Here is a 23,698-nt window from a genome sequence, read left to right on the forward strand (position 1 = left end):
TAGCAACGCAGCAACGATCCCTGACAGGTCGTATCGTTGTCGGGATCGTTGCAGCGTCGCTAAGTGTGACGGGGCCTTTAGAAATTGGCAATGAACCATTTTGCACGAAAACTTATTAACCCATTGACAAATGAGTGATATCACTATCTTTTGTCAATGGGATGAATCTCCACTCATTATGGCACAGTCACATCAGTGCCGTCTGTGTCAAGACTGTGCCGGGACACAAAGTACGAGCACCATTCTTTGTGATGAAATCCCCTAGAGCTGCTAGAATTGAACAGCAGTGTTTGAAAGTTGTGAAAACTTCAGAATTTTCCATATTTTTGCATAAATGTGATCTAAAAATATATCAGATTCTCACACAAATCCTAAAAATTAGATATAGAGTCAACTAAATGAGTCAAAATTATTAAGCTTTGTTATTTTTTTAAATGAGAAAAATAATCCAATATCACATGTCTGAGCGTGGCAAAAGTATGTGAACCTTTGCTTTCAGTATCTGGTGTGACCCCCTTGTGCAGCAATAACGGTATCTACACATTTCCGGTAATTGTTGATTAGTCTTTCACATTGGCTCGGAGGAATTTTAGTCCATTCCTACCTACAAAACAGCTTCACCTCTGTTATGTTGGTGGATTTTTTCCCCTGAACTGCTCAATGCTGGTCCTGCCACAAAACTTCGATAGGATTCGGATGAGGACTAAGACTTGGCCATTGCAACACTTTCAACTTTATTCTTCTTTAACCTTTCTTTTGCAGAAGGACTTGTGTTCTTTGGGTTGGTCTCTTGCTGCATGACCCATGTTCTCTTGAGATTCAGCTCATAGACAGATGTCCTGACATTTTCCTTCAGAATTTTCTGGTACAATTCATTATTCCATCATTGATAGCAAGCCGTTAAGGCCCAGATGAAATAACCACCATGTTTTACAGATGGTATAAGGTTTTTATGCTGTGATACAATGTTTTTCTTTCTCCAAAACATGACATTTCTCATTTAAACAAAAAAGCTCTATTAAAGTCTAATCTGTCCACAAAAAATTGTTTCAATATCCTTCTGTCTTGTCCAGGTGATCTATAGCAAACTGCCCATGGGCAACAATGCTTACTATAGGAGTTCATTAATTTTATATTTTTCTTGATTGGACTTTTACACGTATGCAGATAACAAACACGATAATGTTTTAAAAAATATATATACAGGGTGGTTCAAAAGTAGGTGGACAGAAAGTCCATTTTCTTTGATCTGTATTTAAATTATTTGCCATTATGTGTTATCTGAATTATCTAAAAAGAAAACAGATTTGGGGGAGATTTATCTGTGAAAACTAAATCTGTGAAACTGGCTCAGTTGCCCTTAGCAACCAATCAGATTCCACCTTTCATTTTCCAAAGAGTCTGTGAGGAATCAAAAGTGGAATCTGATTGGTTGCTAAGGGCAACTGAGCCAGTTTCACTTTACACCATGTTTGATAAATCTCCCTCTTCATAACCTTATTACACTTTCTGTCCACCTACTTTTGGACCACCCTGTATATTTATTTTTATTACTAATAGCTGAATTTCACAAGAGGGCAAAGATGGCAGTCATGGGGACCTTCAGCAAACCCCTTTCTGCCATGAAAACCCATTGGACTCCCAAGATCAAGTCACGCGGGAAGGGGAGGGATAAAGCGTTTGACGGCCATAGGCTTAAACTGTAAAAGACTTTAAAGCGAACCTGTCAGCAGGATTTTTAAGTAAACTACAAGCAGTGTCATGTTGGGGTTGCTGCACTGATTAATATGATACTTGAGGTGAAGAAATCAGTCTTGTGGTTCTTGTGTAATCAGTGTTTGCAGTTTCTGAGTTAATGATCTGCCCGTGTTTCGGGGCAGGACTGTAGGCCATGGCTTATCCTGGTGCTCTAGGCCAGATCAGCAAGAAACGATCTGCCCACAGGTCAGCCCCTATCTGTCTGTCTAGTTGGCTATCTGTATGATGAGGAACATACTTGAGCTTTGGGGCAAGCTTGTGGGCAGGTCTTTTCTTGCTGATACATACACGGATTGGGCAACATGTATCAGCTGACAGGTTCACTTAAAATGATTAAACATCAGCGATAAGGGCACACCCATGCTGCTGTTATATGAAGATGTTGGCTGTGTACCACAGCCGCCATCTGCCAGGTATGATTCAGGCTCAGCTCCTGAGATTGCTCCATAAACGGGGACCAGTCACGACATATAACGTTCCAGTCAGTCAGGTCAGGAAGGTGTTAAAAGCAGATTTTGACCCCCCAAAAATGCATGTATTTGGAAAACGAAGCATTTTGCATTTTCAAGTCTTATTTTTCTCAAGACCAAGATTAACCTCACTGATGGAAATCTGCATTCTGAGTTCTCGCTATATTTGGCTATTTAAATCATGTCCTTTTTCATATCCTTTCCACAGTTTTGGTTTGAACTTAGGCAAGGTTGCTAGTAACTCAAAGCAGTACCAGTAAAGACGACATCTTACGGGAAAGAGAAAGTAGGTTATAAGATCGACAAATTCTGGGCAGGTAGAACCAAACCACATCACTATTGTACAGGAAGCAGATGGGAACCTTTCTCACTCTACAGGAAGAAACTCAAATATCAAAAACAAGTATGAAATTAAATTCATGCTAAGGTGAACAGCTTGCACCTTAAACCACTGTATAGATTTTGTATGTTTTACAAAGATGACTAGGTACAGATGACACAGCATCCAACAGAACAGAAGAGAAAACTACAGTCTGGTTCATCGTGAGCTGTAGACGACGGCTGCATTCTGGTCACTTGCCAAATAAACAAAGCTAAAGGCTTCCAGGAAATTTACAATGAAATTTTAGATTTTTGCAGAAGTGTTATTACAAAATACACTGAATGACCACTTTATTACAGTTGTGATATAGATTTTACTAGACAGTGATATGGTTTTGCCGAAATACTGGCCCATGTGGACTGGATAGTTTCTTGCAATTGACACAAATTAGGTGGAGGTAGTGATGTCAAGCACAGTGTGGGAAAGACTCAGTGCAACACGAAGGAGTGAGGGGAAGGAAGCCCAGACACTAGGGAAAGGGGGAGTGGAGATCCCAAGGCACATCTAATAACACTATGCCTACCCTACCGCCGCTATATTGGTTCCACACAATCGCCGAGCAGGAAACCTAAGCCCTGTATATCCCTAGAGCTAGACCCTGGATAGGCAGGGGGTGAGCACTGGTCAGTCACAACTATAAACTAAAGACAACAAGGGAGACAAACAAAGGGGGTAAAACTTAGCTTGAGCAGACACCAGAGGGATAACACCAAACATCCTCCAAGGGCACCAGAGAGGAAGCTAGCCGACTGTTATAGCTCCAAGCCATCACAAGGGAAAATGAGAATATCACCGGCGACTCCCTGAAGCAGACTGAGAGTTTATAAACACCCAGACCAGGGTGTGTCAATCAGAGCAGGAGAGAGGTTGCCGCTGGGTCCAAAAGTTAGAAGGATTAAGAAGGTATCTGCAATGCCAAACTCAGTGACCTTCTGCAGCCAGATGCAGAGAGACTGTCTGTTACATCTGACACACCCGTGACAAGTGATGTGCTCCGAACAGCTCGTTCTACCATGCCCCAGAGAAGCGCTACATGATGAAGATCTGGGGACTGTGAAGACAACGGAGGCAAGAGAAACTCACTGTCATGTTCCTGGAACCAATCCATTACTACAAGACCCTTGTGGCATGGTGCACTGCCCTGATGAAAGAGTCCATCTGTCATAAAGGAAACAGTTGCCATAAAGTGGTGAACATGGTTGGCCACAATGCTTAGATAAGTGCAAGCTAATGCTAGGCACTGTGCATGGTGATCGCTCACCACTGGAGCTCACAATCAATGAAGCTCCAGTGGGCAGTTCCGATGCTCCAAAGTTGCTGTGAGGCTGAAGGCTCTTTAGTCCAGATGTTAATTATCTACATGTCTACTGCCTTCAGATTCTGTAGATGCTCTTTACAAGCACGCTTTGTCATTGGCTTGATATTTTACGGTCCATGTTTTTTTGCTTTTTCAAAGGGGTAGATCACAAGGGATTTCACTACTATAAAATTAGTGGCAGTGTATATGGGACCCTCTCTGATCCTAAGAAGGAGAAGGCTACAGAACTGGTTCATGGCTCAAGCACCTTCAAGGTTCTCCCTGTAGACGGATATCGCTAGCCACTGACCGTGAAAGGGACTAGAGGACCACCCCATTAATGTTGATAAGGCTACCTTCACAGTCTGTGGCCAGATGCAGGGCTGCAGAAGAAAAACAATGAAGAGAGAATGCAGAACCAGATCAACATTGCAGCCCCTTTATTCTGTGGATCAGTAGGGTCCAGGGCTCGGACCCCCACCCATCATATTCTAGTAACATGCCACCATGTATATCACATATAAGATGGGCATAACTCTTAAATGTAAGCTTGTAGATAGATTCTAAATAGTGATATGGTTTTAACGAGCAGATGACTCCAGACAGAATATAACTCACTGAAAAGGACATAAACTTCAATAAACATCACAAAAGAAGGCAGCCATATTTATCATCACCAGGTCACAATACCAATGCACTTCAGGATGCAGCAGGCCCTCATGTTAATATCAGTTGCTTTAAATTTTAGCGACAAGACAATGAGGACTCACGGAAACACGAGAAGCAATGGAATGAAACGGAAAGAGAGAAGATACCGATTAGATATTAGAAAAAACTTTGTGACAAGTGAGGGTGATCATTGAGTGGAACAGGCGGCCACGAGAGGTGGTGAGTTCTCCTTCAATGGAAGTCTTCAAACAGAGGCTGGACAGACGTCTGTCTGAGATGGTTTAGCGAATACTGGATTGAGCAGGAGGTTGGACCAGATGACCCTGGAGGTCCCTTCCAACTCTAATATTCTAGGATTCTAGGACTCTTGACGTGGGTTATGTGCATGCATATTTTGGCCCAAATATTGTCCCAAACCTAAGGTTTTCTTTTACATTTGTTATAGCGCATTTTTTTATTTTTTTGCAATATGCAGCCAGGCCATTTATTGTTGGTTGGGGGAATTGGGGTGCCTGTCCCTGTGGGGTGCACATAAATAGTACTGTGCAGCCCACCTGCTCTAATAGTCCGGGCGTCATGAATAGGCTGTAAACCAGACACTGTGCATCAAACATACCGGTGTGAATGGCACCCTATGCAAATCTCATCTGTGTGCATTTTTAATACTAGGCGACAATCCCCTCCATGATTGGTAGGTTTGTGAGTGGTGGTTTCATCACAGTCTTTTGCACCTATCCTGCCCCCGCCTTTATCATGGAGGCCTGCTGTATCCTGCAGTGCATTAGTATGGTAACCTGGCGTTGGTATATTTTGTTGATATTTTTCCAGACAGATAAGAGCCTAAAATTGCTACTGATAACAGGACAAGGATTTGTTTCAAAAGCAGAGAAAACTGAGAAGTATAGTTCATGCCCAAAACCAATGAGGAAGTCAAAAAACTACTCGAGTTTCTACAGAAATCAATATAGCCTGCATCCTGGAAATCACCACATGAAAAGGAATCCAAGCCATGAGAGTTTTAATTAACAGACAAATATACAAATATTGCATTTTACACACTCGTCTAGAGACACGTACCTAGGGCCAGGTGCTACTACCTGGCAATAAATCTTTTTTTTTTTTTTTAGAAAACAATGGCTGATAAAATGAAAATTTGCACTGAATACAATGTATAAACAACATAATGTAACATACCTGGCGGCGTCCTTGCATGGTGGTCCATCTCCCACTGTGCAAGAGCGTGCACTTGATCTCCAGTCCAGAATGTCTCTCTGGCTTCCCTCCATGCTGTCTGTTTGTGTCTGCTTCTGCTGCTTAAGGGCGGCGCCCGATCACTTCCTGCTTTTTGTACCTGCTGTGGGTCACACCCCTTGTGCGTCCTCAGCCTATTGCTGTCTGTCACCTGGTATATAGCTCAGCTGCTCCCATCTATCCCTGCCTGAGCATAGTGTTTCTTTCAGTGTGTGCTTGCACTCTGAAGGTGCCAGGTCCCGTTCTTTGTCTCCTGCTTTGCGGTATCTGTTCCCGTGTCTGAACTGAGTCCTGTCTGTCTCCTGCCTTGCGGTTTCAGTTCCCGTGTCTGAACTGAGTCCTGTCTATGTCTCCTGCCTTGCGGTATCAGTTCCCGTGTCTGAACTGAGTCCTGTCTGTGTTCTCTTGTCTGCCTATCCTGGAGGCTGTATTTCCAGGCCTGTCTGAACACGCTCCTAGTCTGTTTCTCCCGCCTTCTAGGGGCCGATTACCTAGACCCGCTCCGGTATCTTGTCTGTCCTGTCTGAACACGCTCCTAGCCTGTTCCTCCTGCCTTCTAGGGTCCGATTACCTAGACCCGCTCCTGTATCTTGTCTGTCCTGTCTGAACACGCTCCTTGCCTGTTCATCCTGCCTCTCTGGGGGCCGTATTCCCAGACCCGCTCCTGTATTCCGCTGCAGTGTCGGTCTCCTCCATACACTCAGTTCCAGTCTGAACTCTCTCCTATCCTTTACCTGTTTTGCCTCTATGTCCGTTCCCTTCCTTTTTCTGCAGAGTCTGAACTCGTACCTAACTCCTGCTTGTTGTCTCTGTACTCCCGTTTGTGAGTTTGTGGTCCACTCGCTACTTCACTGCAAGTACCCTGTGGGTATCTGGCTCTGCCTTTCCCTTCCTGTCTGTTCCGTGTGAACAGAGCCCTATCCCCCCTGCTCAGCCTTGCCTGCTCTGACTCCTTTGCTCACCGCTCCGGCGGTTCTAGCCTGCTCTGACTCCTTTGCTCACCGCTCCGGCGGTTCTAGCCTGCTCTGACTCCTTTGCTCACCGCTCCGGCGGTTCTAGCCTGCTCTGACTCCTTTGCTTACCGCTCCGGCGGTTCTAGCCTGCTCTGACTCCTTTGCTCGCTGCTCCGGCAGCCTTGCTCCGCTCTGACCCTTTTGCTCACTGCTCCGGCAGTCTCGCTCCGCTCTTATCCTTTTGCTCACTGCTCCGGCAGTCTTGCTCCACTCTTGCTCACCGCTCCAGGCGGTCTCGTCTTGCTCCACTCTTGCTCACTGCTCCGGCAGTCTCGCTCAGCTCTGACCCTTTGCTCACCGCTCCTGGCGGCCTTGTCCTGCTCTACTCTTGCTCACCGCTCCAGGCGGCTTTGTCCTGCCCTGTTCTCGCTCACCTCTCTGGGCGGCCTCACTCTGCTGTGTTTGTCCGCCACATCTGTGGTTCTGTTCCTGAGTCCCAGTGTGTACTGGGTCCTATCCCGCCAGTGTCCCTACCTGCTAGTGCCTCCCTGTCTGCACTCTAGCTGTGCTTGCCTGTACCCCTCTGCCTGTATTGTTCCTGAGTCCCAGTGTGTACTGGGTTCTATCCCGCCTGTGTTCCTACCTGCTAGTGCCTCCCTGTCTGCACTCTAGCTGTGCTTGCCTGTACCCCCCTGCCTGCATACCCGCCTGCCTGCATACCAGTTGTGCCTGCCTATACCCACCAGTCTGTGTGCCAGCCTACCAGTCTGTTCCTGTATTCCCCTGTGTGGGTCAACAGCCGTGTCCGGGGTCTGTCCTGGAGTAGCACCTGGTCTCTCTGCTCGGTTCCTCCTTGGTGCACTGGCGTCGTATGCCGTCGTGCCACCTTGGTCGGATCGGGCAGATACTTAGTTACGCCCCTCCAGGCACTCTCCGGTTCATGGCACAGTGGAGTCACTACATAAACACGCACACGCCAGTCAGTCCGGGCGTGTGCATAACAGCATGCTCAGGCCATGGTTCCCGTTGAGCCCCACGGCCTTCGCTCTCTGAGAAGTTTTCCAGCGAATACATGCATTAAAATAAATAAATAAATTTTTTTTTCCTTAGCCGAGTTCCAGGCGAATTACGCACCGTCCAGATGGATCTATCAGCTCTCGTTCCTGCGGATCCGCCACGTTACTATGGGGATCCAAGACAGTGTCGTGCATTTGTGGAGCAATGCATGCTACACTTTAAGGCCTACCCTCTCTATTTTCCTTCAGATTGGGCTAAAGTGGCCTTTATGATTGACTACCTAGCGGGTGATGCCTTGAAATGGGTCACCCCCCTATGGGAAGCATGGGATCCTGTCGTCCTTGACCTGCAGGCCTTCCTGGTGGCCTTTCGTATGGTCTTCGAGGACCCTAACCCTGAAGCCCCTGCTGAAGCTTCACTTCCCAATATCCCGGAGCAGCCCCGACGGGTAATGTGTGTGGGTAGCGCAATAGTCCTCCAGCCCAATGAGACTACTGCCCACCCAGAATCCTCACAGGGTGACTACGCTTTCCGGAATACTTCTCCCAACCTCAAGAGGCAGTCCAGACGTGCTAGATGTAGAGGCAAGCCGTCACGCCAGGGTCTGTCCTCCCTGAGACCTCCTGACCCCAACCTTGAAGTCCCTACTGAAGCTTCATCTCCCTGTATCCTGGAGAAGCCCCAACGGGTAATGTGCATGGGTAGTGCACCAGTTCTCCTGCCCGAAGAGACTTCTGCCCATCCAGACTCCACACAGGAGAACTTCCTGCACCCGGCATCAGATGCTTCACCCACTTTTACCGGTGTGCATGTCCAAGGATGCTCCAAAGCTGTGGTTACCTCAGAGTCTGTGCACCTCTGCTACCTGGTGGAGGACCCCCTGTTGCCTCCTGAATCCTCTGGGATACCACTCGATGACAAATGGAGAGAGACTTCTCTACACCCGGTACTCAATACTTTGTCCGCTTCGTCCTGTGAGCCTGACAAAGGGTACCCCAAAGTGGTAGTTACCCCCGAGTCTCTACACCCCTCCGACCAGGCGGAGGACCTCCAGTTGTCTCCTGAACCCTTCGGGGTGCTACCTGGTGGTGAATGGACAGAGACTTTCCTATACTCTGTACCTGATACCTCGCTCGCTTCGTCCAGTGAGTCCAACCTAGTGTACTCCGAAGCAGAGGTTACTCCCGAGTCTCTACACCCCTCCGACCAGGCGGAGGACCTCCAGTTGTCTCCAGAACCCTTCTGGGTGCCACCTGGTGGTGAATGGACAGAGACTTTCCTATATCCTGGATCTGATACCTCGCTTGCTTCGTCCAGTGAGTCCGACCTAGTGTACTCTGAAGCAGAGGTTACCCGTGAGTCTCTACACCCCTCTGACCAGGCGGAGGACCGCCAGTTGTCTCCAGAACCCTTCGGGGTGCCACCTGGTGGTGAATGGACAGAGACTTTCCTATACTCGGTACCCGATACCTCGCCTGCTTCGTCCAGTGAGTCCGACCTAGTGTACTCTGAAGCAGATGTTTTCTCTGAGCCTCTGCACTCTTCTGACCCGGCGGGGGACCTCCAGTTGTTTCCTGAATCCTCCGGGGTACCACCAGATAACAAAGAGACAGTGACTTTTCCTCATTATGTACCTGATAACCCGTCTATTTCTTCCTGTGAGCTTGACAAGATGTACCTCGAAGCAGAGATTACCCTCAAGTCTCTGTCCCCCTCCAACCCGGTGAAGGACTTCCAGTTGTCTCCTGTACCCTCTGGGGTGCCACCTGAAAATATGTGGAGAGAGACTTCCTTGTGTGCTGTTCCTGGTACTCCACCCGTTTCGTCTGTTGCTGAGGATGGCTGGATAGGAGGTAGCATCCTAGCTAACCAGATGAGATCAGTTTTTCCTGTGGACAGTGGAAGTGATCTCCTTGAAGTGAACGACTGGTCCTCGAATTCCCTGCGGAAGATTCTGGCAGGCCTGAAGAAGAGGGGGCGTAAGGGGGGGGGTACTGTAACATACCTGGCGGCGTCCTTGCATGGTGGTCCATCTCCCACTGTGCAAGAGCGCGCACTTGATCTCCAGTCCAGAATGTCTCTCTGGCTTCCCTCCATGCTGTCTGTTTGTGTCTGCTTCTGCTGCTTAAGGGCGGCGCCCGATCACTTCCTGCTTTTTGTACCTGCTGTGGGTCACACCCCTTGTGCGTCCTCAGCCTATTGCTGTCTGTCACCTGGTATATAGCTCAGCTGCTCCCATCTATCCCTGCCTGAGCATAGTGTTTCTTTCAGTGTGTGCTTGCACTCTGAAGGTGCCAGGTCCCGTTCTTTGTCTCCTGCTTTGCGGTATCTGTTCCCGTGTCTGAACTGAGTCCTGTCTGTCTCCTGCCTTGCGGTATCAGTTCCCGTGTCTGAACTGAGTCCTGTCTGTGTTCTCTTGTCTGCCTATCCTGGAGGCTGTATTTCCAGGCCTGTCTGAACACGCTCCTAGCCTGTTTCTCCCGCCTTCTAGGGGCCGATTATCTAGACCCGCTCCGGTATCTTGTCTGTCCTGTCTGAACACGCTCCTAGCCTGTTCCTCCCGCCTTCTAGGGGCCGATTACCTAGACCCGCTCCGGTATCTTGTCTGTCCTGTCTGAACACGCTCCTAGCCTGTTCCTCCTGCCTTCTAGGGGCCGATTACCTAGACCCGCTCCTGTATCTGGTCTGTCCTGTCTGAACACGCTCCTTGCCTGTTCATCCTGCCTCTCTGGGGGCCGTATTCCCAGACCCGCTCCTGTATTCCGCTGCAGTGTCGGTCTCCTCCATACACTCAGTTCCAGTCTGAACTCTCTCCTATCCTTTACCTGTTTTGCCTCTATGTCCGTTCCCTTCCTTTTTCTGCAGAGTCTGAACTCGTACCTAACTCCTGCTTGTTGTCTCTGTACTCCCGTTTGTGAGTTTGTGGTCCACTCGCTACTTCACTGCAAGTACCCTGTGGGTATCTGGCTCTGCCTTTCCCTTCCTGTCTGTTCCGTGTGAACAGAGCCCTGTCCCCCCTGCTCAGCCTTGCCTGCTCTGACTCCTTTGCTCACCGCTCCGGCGGTTCTAGCCTGCTCTGACTCCTTTGCTCACCGCTCCGGCGGTTCTAGCCTGCTCTGACTCCTTTGCTCACCGCTCCGGCGGTTCTAGCCTGCTCTGACTCCTTTGCTTACCGCTCCGGCGGTTCTAGCCTGCTCTGACTCCTTTGCTCGCTGCTCCGGCAGCCTTGCTCCGCTCTGACCCTTTTGCTCACTGCTCCGGCAGTCTCGCTCCGCTCTTATCCTTTTGCTCACTGCTCCGGTAGTCTTGCTCCACTCTTGCTCACCGCTCCAGGCGGTCTCGTCTTGCTCCACTCTTGCTCACTGCTCCGGCAGTCTCGCTCAGCTCTGACCCTTTGCTAACCGCTCCTGGCGGCCTTGTCCTGCTCTACTCTTGCTCACCGCTCCAGGCGGCTTTGTCCTGCCCTGTTCTCGCTCACCTCTCTGGGCGGCCTCACTCTGCTGTGTTTGTCCGCCACATCTGTGGTTCTGTTCCTGAGTCCCAGTGTGTACTGGGTCCTATCCCGCCAGTGTCCCTACCTGCTAGTGCCTCCCTGTCTGCACTCTAGCTGTGCTTGCCTGTACCCCTCTGCCTGTATTGTTCCTGAGTCCCAGTGTGTACTGGGTTCTATCCCGCCTGTGTTCCTACCTGCTAGTGCCTCCCTGTCTGCACTCTAGCTGTGCTTGCCTGTACCCCCCTGCCTGCATACCCGCCTGCCTGCATACCAGTTGTGCCTGCCTATACCCACCAGTCTGTGTGCCAGCCTACCAGTCTGTTCCTGTATTCCCCTGTGTGGGTCAACAGCCGTGTCCGGGGTCTGTCCTGGAGTAGCACCTGGTCTCTCTGCTCGGTTCCTCCTTGGTGCACTGGCGTCGTATGCCGTCGTGCCACCTTGGTCGGATCGGGCAGATAATTAGTTACGCCCCTCCAGGCACTCTCCGGTTCATGGCACAGTGGAATCACTACATAAACACGCACACGCCAGTCAGTCCGGGCGTGTGCATAACACATAATATTTTGTGAAAAAGTCACCTTTGAAGAATTCGTCCAGATTTTTATATTCCACAAAAGTGGTGCAAAAAATAAATAAAATCCACGCTCTCTGTCTGTTTTGCAGTCCCACACATTGTTAGCAAATTGAGTACATTTTTAGATCTTCCAAGATGAATTATTTTAACCTACCTGTTTTGACTTACTATTTTTCTGCTAATACCAAAATCTGCATGCTCCAATCCATGCATGAATGTACAGTGGGTACGGAAAGTATTCAGACCCCTTTAAATTTTTCCATCTTTGTTTTATTGCAGCCATTTGGTAAATTCTAAAAAGTTAATTTTATTTCTCATTACAGTACACTCGGCACCTCATCTTGGCTGACAAAAAAAAAATGTAGACATTTTTGCAAATTTAATAAAAAAGGAAAACTGAAATATCACATGGTCATAAGTATTCAGACCCTTTGCTCAATATTGAGTAGAAGCACCCTTTTGAGCTAGTACAGCCATGAGTCTTCTTGGGAATGATGCAACAAGTTTTTCACACCTGGATTTGGGGATCCTCTGCCATTCTTCCTTGAAGATCCTCTCCAGTTCCATCAGGTTGGATGGTGAACGTTGGTGGACAGCCATTTCCCGGTCTCTCCAGAGATGCTCAATTGGGTTTAGGTCAGGGCTCTGGCTGGGCCAGTCAAGAATGGTCACAGAGTTGTTCTGAAGCCACTCCTTTGTTATTTTAGCTGTGTGCTTAGGGTCATTGTCTTGTTGGAAGATGAACCTTCGGCCAAGTCTGAGGTCCAGAGCACTATGGAAGAGGTTTTCATCCAGGATATCTCTTGGCCGCATTCATGTTTTCTACAATTGCAACCAGTCCTCCTGTCCCTGCAGCTGAAAAACACCCCCATAGCATGATGCTGCCACCACCATGTTTCACTGTTGGGATTGTATTGGGCAGGTGATAAGCAGTGCCTAGTTTTCTCCACATATACTGCTTAGAATTATCGCCAAAAAATTCTATCTTCGTCTCATCAGAAACAGAGAATCTTATTTCTCATAGTCTGGGAGTCCTTCATGTGTTTTTGAGTAAACTCTATGCGGGTTTTCATATGTCTTGCACTGAGGAGAGGATTCCGTAGGGCCACTCTGCCATAAAGGCCCGACTGATGGAGGGCTGCAGTGATAGTTGACTTTGTGGAACTTTCTCCCATCTCCCTACTGCATCTCTGGAGCTCAGCCACAGTGATCTTGGGGTTCTTTTTACCTCTCTCTCAAAGGCTCTTTTCCCACGTTTGCTCAGTTTGGCTAGACGGCCAGGTCTAGGAAGACTTCTGGTGGTCCCAAACTTCTTCCATTTAAGGATTATGGAGGCCACTGTACTCTTCGGAACCTTGAGTAATGCAGAAATTCTTTTGTAACCTTGACCAGATCTGTGCCTTGCCACAATTCTCTCTCTGAGCTCCTTGGGCAGTTCCTTTGAGCTCATGATTCTCATTTGGTCTGACATGCACTGTGAGCTGTGAGGTCTTATATAGACAGGTGTGTGCCTTTCCAAATCAAGTCCCATCAGTTTAATTAAACACAGCTGGACTCCAGTGAAGGAGTAGAACCATCTCAAGGAGGATCACAAGGAAATGGACAGCATGTGACCTAAATATGAGTGTCTGAGCAAAGGGTCTGAATACTTATGACCATGTGATATTTCAGTTTTTCTTTTTTAATAAAGAGGAGAAAGTTTCAGTCGACAGGTCTCACCTACTCTGAAAACAAAATGATCGGGCAACTGAAATCCAACTTCCTGATCCATATCTCCAAAAACACCTGACATCAGAGAAGTCAGGAAACCCCAAATACATCTATTGTTATAGAACGGTACTCTTTAAAATCAGCAGCGTAAATGTAAAATCAAAGTGGCATAAAAAGCCAAGATTGTGGACATCTAGGACTCGTATCTGTTATTCGTCTCTGCTGTCCATTAATTAATTGAGGAGATTCTGCACTAGAACTAAAGGAAAAGTAAGAAGTGGCAAAAAGCCAAACTTAGATTAAGGATTTGGCAGAGACCAAACATTTCAATAAAGAAAAACATAAAGATAAGGATTCCTCTTTTTTTAAAACACTTTTTGTAGTCCCAATCATTTAACAATTGGTACAATCAATTCTGTGGTATAATTAACTGGTAAATAATAAAGGTTATGAATTGCATATGGTAACGGAATGAATGAGAGTCTGGCCGAGCCAATTTTTTTGGCGTGTAAATCTTTGGCAAACGTTACCTTGTTCTGCTCTTCCCACACCTAAGCCTATCTGAAGGGATGAGGGCAGACAATCAGCCTGTAGTGAGTGCTAGATCATACAGCAAGGCGATCTTCATTCACTCACTTCCATGGAAGTTTCATGGTATGAATAAAGGATGCGTTGTTTGATCATTCGTCCCCATGTAGTCTTATTTAAGCATTTAAGGAAACCAGGATGGATGAACACAGAACTTAAACACATGCTAAAAAGAAAGAAAGAAATGTTTATTAAATGGAAAGAGGGAGGCATATCTAAAGAAGATTATAATGCAGTCTGTAGATCCTGCAGGGCACGTATCAGGTTAGCTAAAGCTGACAATGAATTAAGGCTTGCAAGAGATGTCAAGAGCAATAAAAAAGGATTTTGGGGGTATGTCAAAAGTAAAAGAAAAGTCAAAGATGCTATAGGATTTTTACAGGATGAAAATGGAGAAATGGTAAGAGAGGATGTTGAGAAGGCCGAACTTTTTAATTCCTATTTTGCATCTGTTTTCTCTCAGAAAGAAAATGTAACATCAACTGATCTTCACTGTCCTTTTAAAGGAATAGAGGAATCCAAGTTATCTGTAAACAGAAAGATTGTGAGGGAATATGTAGCTAACATAAATGAGTTCAAGTCTCCAGGTCCAGATGAATTACACCCCAGGGTACTGAAGGAGATCGTAGAAGAAATTTTAGAACCACTCTCCATAATCTTTGAAAATTCTTGGAGAACAGGAGAAGTCCCAGAAGACTGGAGAAGAGCAAATGTTGTTCCTATCTTCAAAAAGGGGAAGAAGGTGGACCCAGGGAACTATAGGCCGGTGAGTCTGACTTCTATACCAGGAAAGATCTTTGAACAAATTATTAAACAACATGTATGTAAGTACATGGATAAGAATGAAGTGATTAACCAGAGTCAGCATGGGTTTGTAACTAACAAGTCATGTCAGACTAACTTAATTTCCTTCTATGACAGAATCACTGACTGGGTGGATCAGGGAAATGCTGTAGATATAGTATATCTTGACTTCAGCAAAGCATTTGACAAAGTATCTCACACCATCCTTATTGAAAAAATGACCAAGTATGCAATGGACCAGGCAACTGTTAGGTGGATTCATAACTGGCTTAGTGATCGGACTCAAAGGGTGGTTGTAAATGGCTTCACATCCAGCTGGATGAATGTCTCAAGTGGGGTACCACAGGGCTCCGTCCTGGGACCTGTATTGTTCAACATCTTTAACAATGATTTAGATGAAGGAATTGAGGGTAAACTGATTAAATTTGCTGATGATACAAAGCTAAGAGGGATAGCTAATACTAGAGAAGAGAGAGAGAGGATTCAAAAAGACCTAAATAAACTGGAGCAGTGGGCAGCAACCAACAGAATGGTTTTTAACAGGGAAAAATGCAAAGTACTACATCTGGGCAATAAAAATAAAAAAAGCATATACAGAATGGGAGGAATAGAGCTAAGCAACAGTACATGTGAAAAAGACTTAGGTATACTAATAGATCATAGACTGAACATGAGTCAACAGTGTGATGCAGCAGCAAAAAAGGCAAATACAATTCTGGGATGTATTAACAGAAGCATACAGTCTAGATCACGTGAAGTCATTATCGGTCTTTACTCCTCTTTGGTCAGACCTCATCTGGAATACTGTGTACAGTTTTGGGCACCACATTTTAAAAAAGACATAGACAAACTGGAGCAAGTTCAGAGAAGAGCGACCAGAATGGTGACTGGTCTGCAAACCATGTCCTATGAGGAACGGTTGCAGGATTTGGGAATGTTTAGCTTGCAAAAAAGAAGTCTGAGAGGAGACTTAATAGCTGTCTACAAATATGTCAAGGGCTGTCACATTGTAGAAGGATCATCTTTATTCTCATTTGCACAAGGAAAGACTAGAAGCAATGGGATGAAACTAAATGGGAGGAGACACAGATTAGATATTAGAAAAAACTTTTTGACAGTTAGGGTGATTAATGAGTGGAACAGGCTGCCACGATAGGTGGTGAGTTCCCCTTCAATGGACGTCTTCAAACAGAGGCTGGACAGACATCTGTCTGAGATGATCTAGTGAATCCTGCTTTGAGCAGGGGGTTGGACCAGATGACCCAGGAGGTCCCTTCCAACTCTACCATTCTATGATTCTATGATTCTATTATTGCTGCCAGAGCATCACATATTCACACAATGAGCTGATGACAATGATTATTTTTATATCCGCATACAGGATGCAAGCAAATGTGTTTTTGGGGTACATGTTTAACATGGAACAATGATCGAGAATGAACCATATTGGATCACTCATCAGCCTACACTGCGGATTTCACAATCACTTGTTCTTTTGTGAACTGTGAATTACACCGGAAACATTTCCATAAAACTTGCATGAGACAATAAATTTGGCAATGCCAACAGGAACAGCACGTGCAGTGAGTAGTTCTTGCTACATGCTCATTAATAGACATGAGAATTGCCTCTTCATAGAGAAGAGTTGATTTGCATATGTAATTTCCTAGATGAGCATGCATGGCATAGAAGTCTCCTCACTCTGACATGCCAGGCCTGGCTTGTCACCCTCCACAAGGAGAAACCTTACCCCTTAGATCCCATTAATAAACAAGCATAGGGCACTAGGGATGAGCGGACCCGTTAAAGTTTGTGTTCGTCCAAAGTTCGGTTCGGGTAACAGAAATTGACCTGAACTTGACCCCAATCCCCATAGAAGGCAATAGGGACCCGAACTTTGATGCTGTAAAATGGTCATGGTAACAGTTAGGGGGCTGCAAAAAGAAGCAAAAATGGGGGTAAGAGCAGGACAATTGCTCTGCAAACAAATGTGGATAGGGAAATTACTTAAAATAACATAGAATAAAAAAAAATATAAAAAATAACCATTTTGAAGAACAGCTTGAATAAGAACAGTTGTGAGCTTCTTTTATTATGCTGGACCTTCCCAGCCCATTTATATCAGCCCCCAGCGGTCTGTTTTGCCATAGCTGGTTATTACCCCCTTTGTGACAGGGCCATTTTCCCATTTTCCGTTTTTGCTCCCCTTCTTCCCAGAGCCATAACTTTTATTTTTTGGTCAATATGGCCCTGTGAAGGCTTATTTTTTTGCAAGACAAGTTGTACTTTTGAACAACACCATTGGTTTTACAATAGCATGTACTGGAAAACGGGAATAAAATTCAAAGTGGGGTGAAATTGAAAAAAAAGTGCAATTCCACAGTTGGTTTTTGTTTGTTTTTTTATCATGTCCAGTAAATGCTAAAACTGCTATTAACATTCTCCAGGTCATTACGAGTTCGTAGATACCAAACATGTATAGGTTTTTTTTTTAAATTTAAGAGAAAAAAAAAAGATACAAAGTCTGTTAAAAAAAAAAAAAGGCGCAATTTCATGAGACCGTAGTGTCTCTATTTTTTAGGATCTAGGGCTGGGTGAAGGCTTATTTTTTGCGTGCTGAGCTGAGGTTTTTATAGATACCGATTTGGGGTAGATACGATGTGTTGATCGCCCGTTATTGCATTTTATTGCAGTGTAGCGGCAACCAAAAAATTCTGACATTTTGAATTTTATTTTCGTTACGCCGTTTACCGATCGGATTAATTCTTTTTTTATATTGATAGATCGGGCGATTCTGCAAGCGGAGATACCAAATATTTGTATATGTGATTTTTTTACATTTTATTTTGAATGGGGCGCAAGGGGGGGTGATTCAATCTTTTATATATTTTTTAATTTTTTAATAACTTTTTTTTTGCTTTTTGCATGCTTCAGTAGTCTTCATGGGAGACTAGAAGCTGCAATTGTCTGATAGCTCATAGCAGTCTGGCAATGACAAGCGCAGGGGTCTCCTGCAGACCCATCGGCGACCCGCGATCATGTGACGGGGTCGCCAATGGACGGGGTTAGTGACGCGCTTCCCGCAAGCGCAAGTGAAATGCCGCTGTCAGAGATTGACAGCGGAATTTAACTAGTTAACGGCCGCGGGTGGATCGTGATTCCACCTGCGGCTGTTAGGGGCACATGACAACTGTACAGATCAGCTGTCATGTGCCCGGAAAGGTGCGGGCTCAGCGCCGAAGCCCGCACTACAGGGAGGGACCTGTCATGTGCCGTACTATTACAACACACGTCGGAAAGGGGTTAAAAATAGGGTGACCCCACGTCATTTTTTTTTAGGGTTCCCCTTCGCTCAGTTTTAATAACCAGCAAAGGCAAAGCAGACAGCTTGGGGCTGATATTAATAGGCTGGGAAGGTCCATGGATATTGGCACCTTCCCAGCATAATAAGACCAGCTCACACTTGTCTGCTTTCCCTTGACTGGTTATTAAAAAATAGGGCGGAACCCCACGTTGTTTTTTTTAACTTTTTAACTATTTATTTCTTTTACCATATCCTTCACATGAGCAGCATCCTGTCGCTTCGCTAGTCAGAGCACAATGGCGGTGCCACCTGTGATCCGGCGATTATATAGGACACGTCACGGGTGGCGCCAGCCAATCACAGCCATGTTAATACTTGACATGGCTGTGATGACTGCAGAAGTGCCAACAGCCTAAAAGCTTGTTAACTGAAAGGCTGCAGCACAGTCAACAAACTTTATTCTGCACCGAACTCGAGCAGTAAAACGGACTTCCGGAAAAGAGTCCCTTTTCAGAGTTCGGCACCGGTGTCCGGTGCGAACCCTGAACTTTAAAGTTCGGGTTCACTCATCCCTAATAGGCACGTAATTGTAGTGTCAAATGTTTGTCAAAAGCTTTAAAAAGTAATTTTTTCTCAATCAAAAGTAGAAGTGAAAATAATCAACTTTTAGAATATATTTTATCAGAGAAATCTGCTTCTCTCTCCTCTTGGACTGATCATTCATTCTTAAAATTCTCAATACTATTCACTGAATACAGATTTAACCCGTGAGTGGAGAATGAAACATCAGTCCTGGAAGAGAAAGAAGCAGATTTCTCTGATATGATATATTAAAACGTTTCTGATTTTTATATGCACGATTGCAGTTTGAAATAAAAATTAAAACGACGGCTACTCTTTAATAGCTAAACAAATCATAAATGTCTATACTGATAATTTTCTCAACAGTAGATTATATGGTCCACTAGACCAGGGTATTCCAAACTTTATCTCCTGGGGCCTCGTAAGACCAATCAAGCAAAAGGCTTGAGACTCACTATCTGTAGTGGACGTCCATGTTAAGATTGGGAATCTCTCAATTTTCCCTTTTTTGTCTCCTGAACCCAATAAAACATTGCAATAAGTATAAAATGACTTAATATAGCTGCAGTCATACAAAGGACTATGCAGCTATCAATCACTTATGAAAACTGCCTCTTCAGTTGTGCCTAACCAACAACTAGGGGGCAAAAAAATCCAGGAACCAGATGTCCTGCTTTTTGGTAACTTTATGGGTACAGAAAAATCACAACGCTGCGGCAGTGCAGGGCCTTTTTATGGCTTGATAAAGGCCCTCTGTGGCCCAAACGTTGTGATTTTTCTGTACCAATAAAGTTACCAAAAGTAGGACGTCTGGTGCCTGGGTCCTGGATTTCTCTGGCTTGCTACAACCTTGCGGAGGGTTGGGTAGCACCAAGCGTGCACGGACAACAGAGTGGGGCATGGGACACATCTACTGCAAGTACAACAAGTAGGGGGCGCTATACTGGAGAGTCCAGCCTCACTATTTGAGAAGTGGCCTCACAGTTGGAGTGAAGTGGCCAGTTATCGGCCGATGATTGGCTATGGGGCTCAAGTGGCATAAGCATAACAACGTCAAGGGGGAACCAGTGCCGATGATGCTGTAACGGCACCGGCACTGGAGGCGTGTTGTGGACAACCCCTTTAAGGAAAATGTTATTATTGTAAGTAGACTTCTGATATGCAGGCTTTCAAGTGAAGGTGTAAGAGAGACAATCAGTGTCTCTCCTGCATCTCAGAGTATACAGATCACTGCCAATATGGAAGTTTGCTAGCAGGCCAGCCAATGGATTTCCCTTTAACTTATAGCAGAAGAAAGGCGTCTCAGCCGTTTCCCAGAACTACACTGCAGATCATGCCCATAATACGCGCCTGGCATTCTATAGTGAGATTGGCCTCTGTGCCCTTTGATTTTTTAATAAGCAATTTTTACATTTACTGTAAAGCCTGAGGAGTTAGTGGAATGAGAGGATTACAATAAAACTGAAGATAAACAAATTCCTCCAGCTCACAGCAGCGACTTCCTGCGCACTACCAAGAAAAGGCATTTGGAGAGGATATTGGAACAGTCGGGTCAATGACACCAAGATATAAATAAAGCCTGCATCACATATTGGTCACGGCACAGCCCTTTATCAAGAAACTAAATGCTTTTCACAACTGCTTGAAGAAATATTGAGGTTTCCACTTACGGAACTGCGCTGAACATCATGTTCTGGTTTTGATGAAAACATAGTGAGGTCGCCATTTAAGATGACATCTGCCAGCGAGTCAACCAAAGGTGCGTAATGTATTGTTAAAAACACCTACGTGGAAAAATGACAAAATACACAAGGTTATTAAGACGTTAGTGGCAGTGTGTGATCATAAACAAGACAACTGCCTAATCATTACATGTAAGGAGGATCTGTCGCCACTCCTGGCAGGTCTTTTTTAGGAAATACTTGTATCATTCATGAAATGACAATTCTAGAACATCATTCCTAAAAGCGCTGTATTGTGTCGTTCCTCTGTTATTCCTCAGAAAAATGTATGAATAAATTGACAACAGGGAGCTGCTATTCCATTTGTCAATGGGGCGTGTCCTTATATACTGTCAAATCAGCGCTCAGAGTATGTAGGCACACACTCCAACTGGAAATGCCTCCTTTCAAGCAGTTTGGTTGGCTTTGCCAAGAGTCACACCCCGACCAAACTGTTATTGATGGCCTATTCTAAGGGTTCGTGCACATGGACGTATTTTTGATCCGAGTGCGATCCAACAAAACATCGAATCGCAATCGGACCAATGTTATTCTACGGGGCTTGTGCACACTGATAGAATGGAAAAGATGAAGACTTTTTTTCCCTCCATATTCTCCTTACCCAAGAGACTCTGAGCACACTCTGAGCACACTCTGAGCACACTCTGAGCACACTCTGAGCACACTCTGAGCACACTCTGAGCACACTCTGAGCACACTCTGAGCACACTCTGAGCACACTCTGAGCACACTCTGAGCACACATTAGTGTGATTTGCAGAATTGACCCGATTCTCTCGGATGAGAGAATACATGCCAGTGTGTCCCTATTCTAAGGATTGTCCATCAATGTTAAGAGTCCTGCATAACCTCCATAAAACATAACGTGCAGCCTGCAGTCGCCACTAGAAGGAGGATAGGATCTCATTGTAGATCATGCTATTATTGAGTTCAGCAGATCACAGTATGCAGACATCTTCATCTAGTGGAGGCTGCACGTATACGTAGATTTAAAGGGAGTCTGTTGCCTCCCAAGATAACATGTACCCGCATATATAATGGTAAATAGCGTTTAAATGACATGAAGCTATGTTCTTCCTGCAGGAAGTGGCTACAGTTGAAGCTCACTACACAGTGAGTGCGCTGCTCCTTGATTGGCAGCCTGCTATGCAGCATGTGTGTTCAGAGCTGGATGTCAATCATCGTGCCGAGGGAGTGACTACAGTGCACTCAGTACTCTGACATACAGTACATGACCTGTCTGCTGGATAGGTCATCAATATTAATATGGGTGGTGGTCTAGCACTTGGCATGGAGCGGACCACCACAGATCTGTTACACTCTTTAGGGTACTGTAGATCACTTTTTCATTTGGATAGGACATGAATACCATAGTTGTGGACTCAGCCTCATTCTATACTTCTATTGATCTCAAGGAGATATTAAGGCTTCAATTGTTAAAAGAAATATGGAACCAACAGCCTGGGACTGCTATAATGCATTGATTGAAGACACAGATTTCAAGGACATACATTTCATCTCTGAACTCACTTTCACTCCCTAGAAATAAGCCAGCAAACAGTTAATTATCGGTATTGCCTTGGTTTCTAAGCTCACCCACACACAGTACAGCAGGACTCCTAAGCTCACCCACACACAGTACAGCAGGACTCCTAAGCTCACCCACACACAGTACAGCAGGACTCCTAAGCTCACCCACACACAGTACAGCAGGACTCCTAAGCTCACCCACACACAGTACAGCAGGACTCCTAAGCTCACCCACACACAGTACAGCAGGACTCCTAAGCTCACCCACACACAGTACAGCAGGACTCCTAAGCTCACCCACACACAGTACAGCAGGACTCCTAAGCTCACCCACACACAGTACAGCAGGACTCCTAAGCTCACCCACACACAGTACAGCAGGACTCCTAAGCTCACCCACACACAGTACAGCAGGACTCCTAAGCTCACCCACACACAGTACAGCAGGACTCCTAAGCTCACCCACACACAGTACAGCAGGACTCCTAAGCTCACCCACACACAGTACAGCAGGACTCCTAAGCTCACCCACACACAGTACAGCAGGACTCCTAAGCTCACCCACACACAGTACAGCAGGACCCCTAAGCTCACACACACACAGTACAGCAGGACCCATAAGCTCACACACACACAGTACAGCAGGACCCCTAAGCTCACCCACACACAGTACAGCAGGACCCATAAGCTCACACACACACAGTACAGCAGGACCCATAAGCTCACCCACACACAGTACAGCAGGACTCCTAAGCTCACCCACACACAGTACAGAAGGACTCCTAAGCTCACCCACACACAGTACAGCAGGACCCCTAAGCTCACCCACACACAGTACAGCAGGACCCCTAAGCTCACCCACACACAGTACAGCAGGACCCCTAAGCTCACCCACACACAGTACAGCAGGACTCCTAAGCTCACCCACACACAGTACAGCAGGACTCCTAAGCTCACCCACACACAGTACAGCAGGACCCCTAAGCTCACCCACACACAGTACAGCAGAACCCCTAAGCTCACCCACACACAGTACAGCAGGACCCCTAAGCTCACCCACACACAGTACAGAAGGACTCCTAAGCTCACCCACACACAGTACAGAAGGACTCCTAAGCTCACCCACACACAGTACAGAAGGACTCATAAGCTCAACCACACACAGTACAGCAGGACCCCTAAACTCACCCACACACAGTACAGCAGGACCCCTAAGCTCAACCACACACAGTACAGCAGGACCCCTAAGATCACCCACACACAGTACAGCAGGACCCCTAAACTCAAGCAAACAGTACAGCAGGACCCCTAAGCTCAAGGAAATAGCACAGCAGGACCCCTAAGCTCAAGCAAACAGCACAGCAGGACCCCTAAGTTCAAGCAAACAGTACAGCAGGACCCCTAAGCTCAAGCAAACAGTACAGCAGGACCCCTAAGCTCAAGCAAACAGCACACCACGACTCCTAAGCTCACGCAAACAATACAGCAGAACTCTAAGATGCTTCATTAGCACAGGCTATTTGCCGGCTTACTGATGAGAACTGAAAGGGAATTCAGAAATAGTAATTATATCTT

At 46.0% G+C, this 23,698-nt stretch overlaps 1 protein-coding gene across 9 annotated transcripts in view; it reads right to left on the reverse strand.

Annotated features, from left to right (window-relative positions):
- Nucleotides 1–23,698, reverse strand: part of CLEC16A (C-type lectin domain containing 16A) — a 293,814-nt gene that overhangs the window by 210,305 nt on the left and 59,811 nt on the right. For all 9 annotated transcript variants that reach the window (XM_073647735.1, XM_073647726.1, XM_073647727.1 and 6 more), the window contains exon 9: nt 20,523–20,636. In XM_073647735.1, coding sequence (XP_073503836.1) covers nt 20,523–20,636 — 114 coding nt within the window. The remainder of the gene's footprint in view (nt 1–20,522; nt 20,637–23,698) is intronic.

The sequence above is a fragment of the Phyllobates terribilis genome, unplaced genomic scaffold (genome assembly GCF_046119375.1).
Source record: "Phyllobates terribilis strain yellow unplaced genomic scaffold, ASM4611937v1 Scaffold_9__5_contigs__length_417890890, whole genome shotgun sequence".
Taxonomy (NCBI): domain Eukaryota; kingdom Metazoa; phylum Chordata; class Amphibia; order Anura; family Dendrobatidae; genus Phyllobates; species Phyllobates terribilis.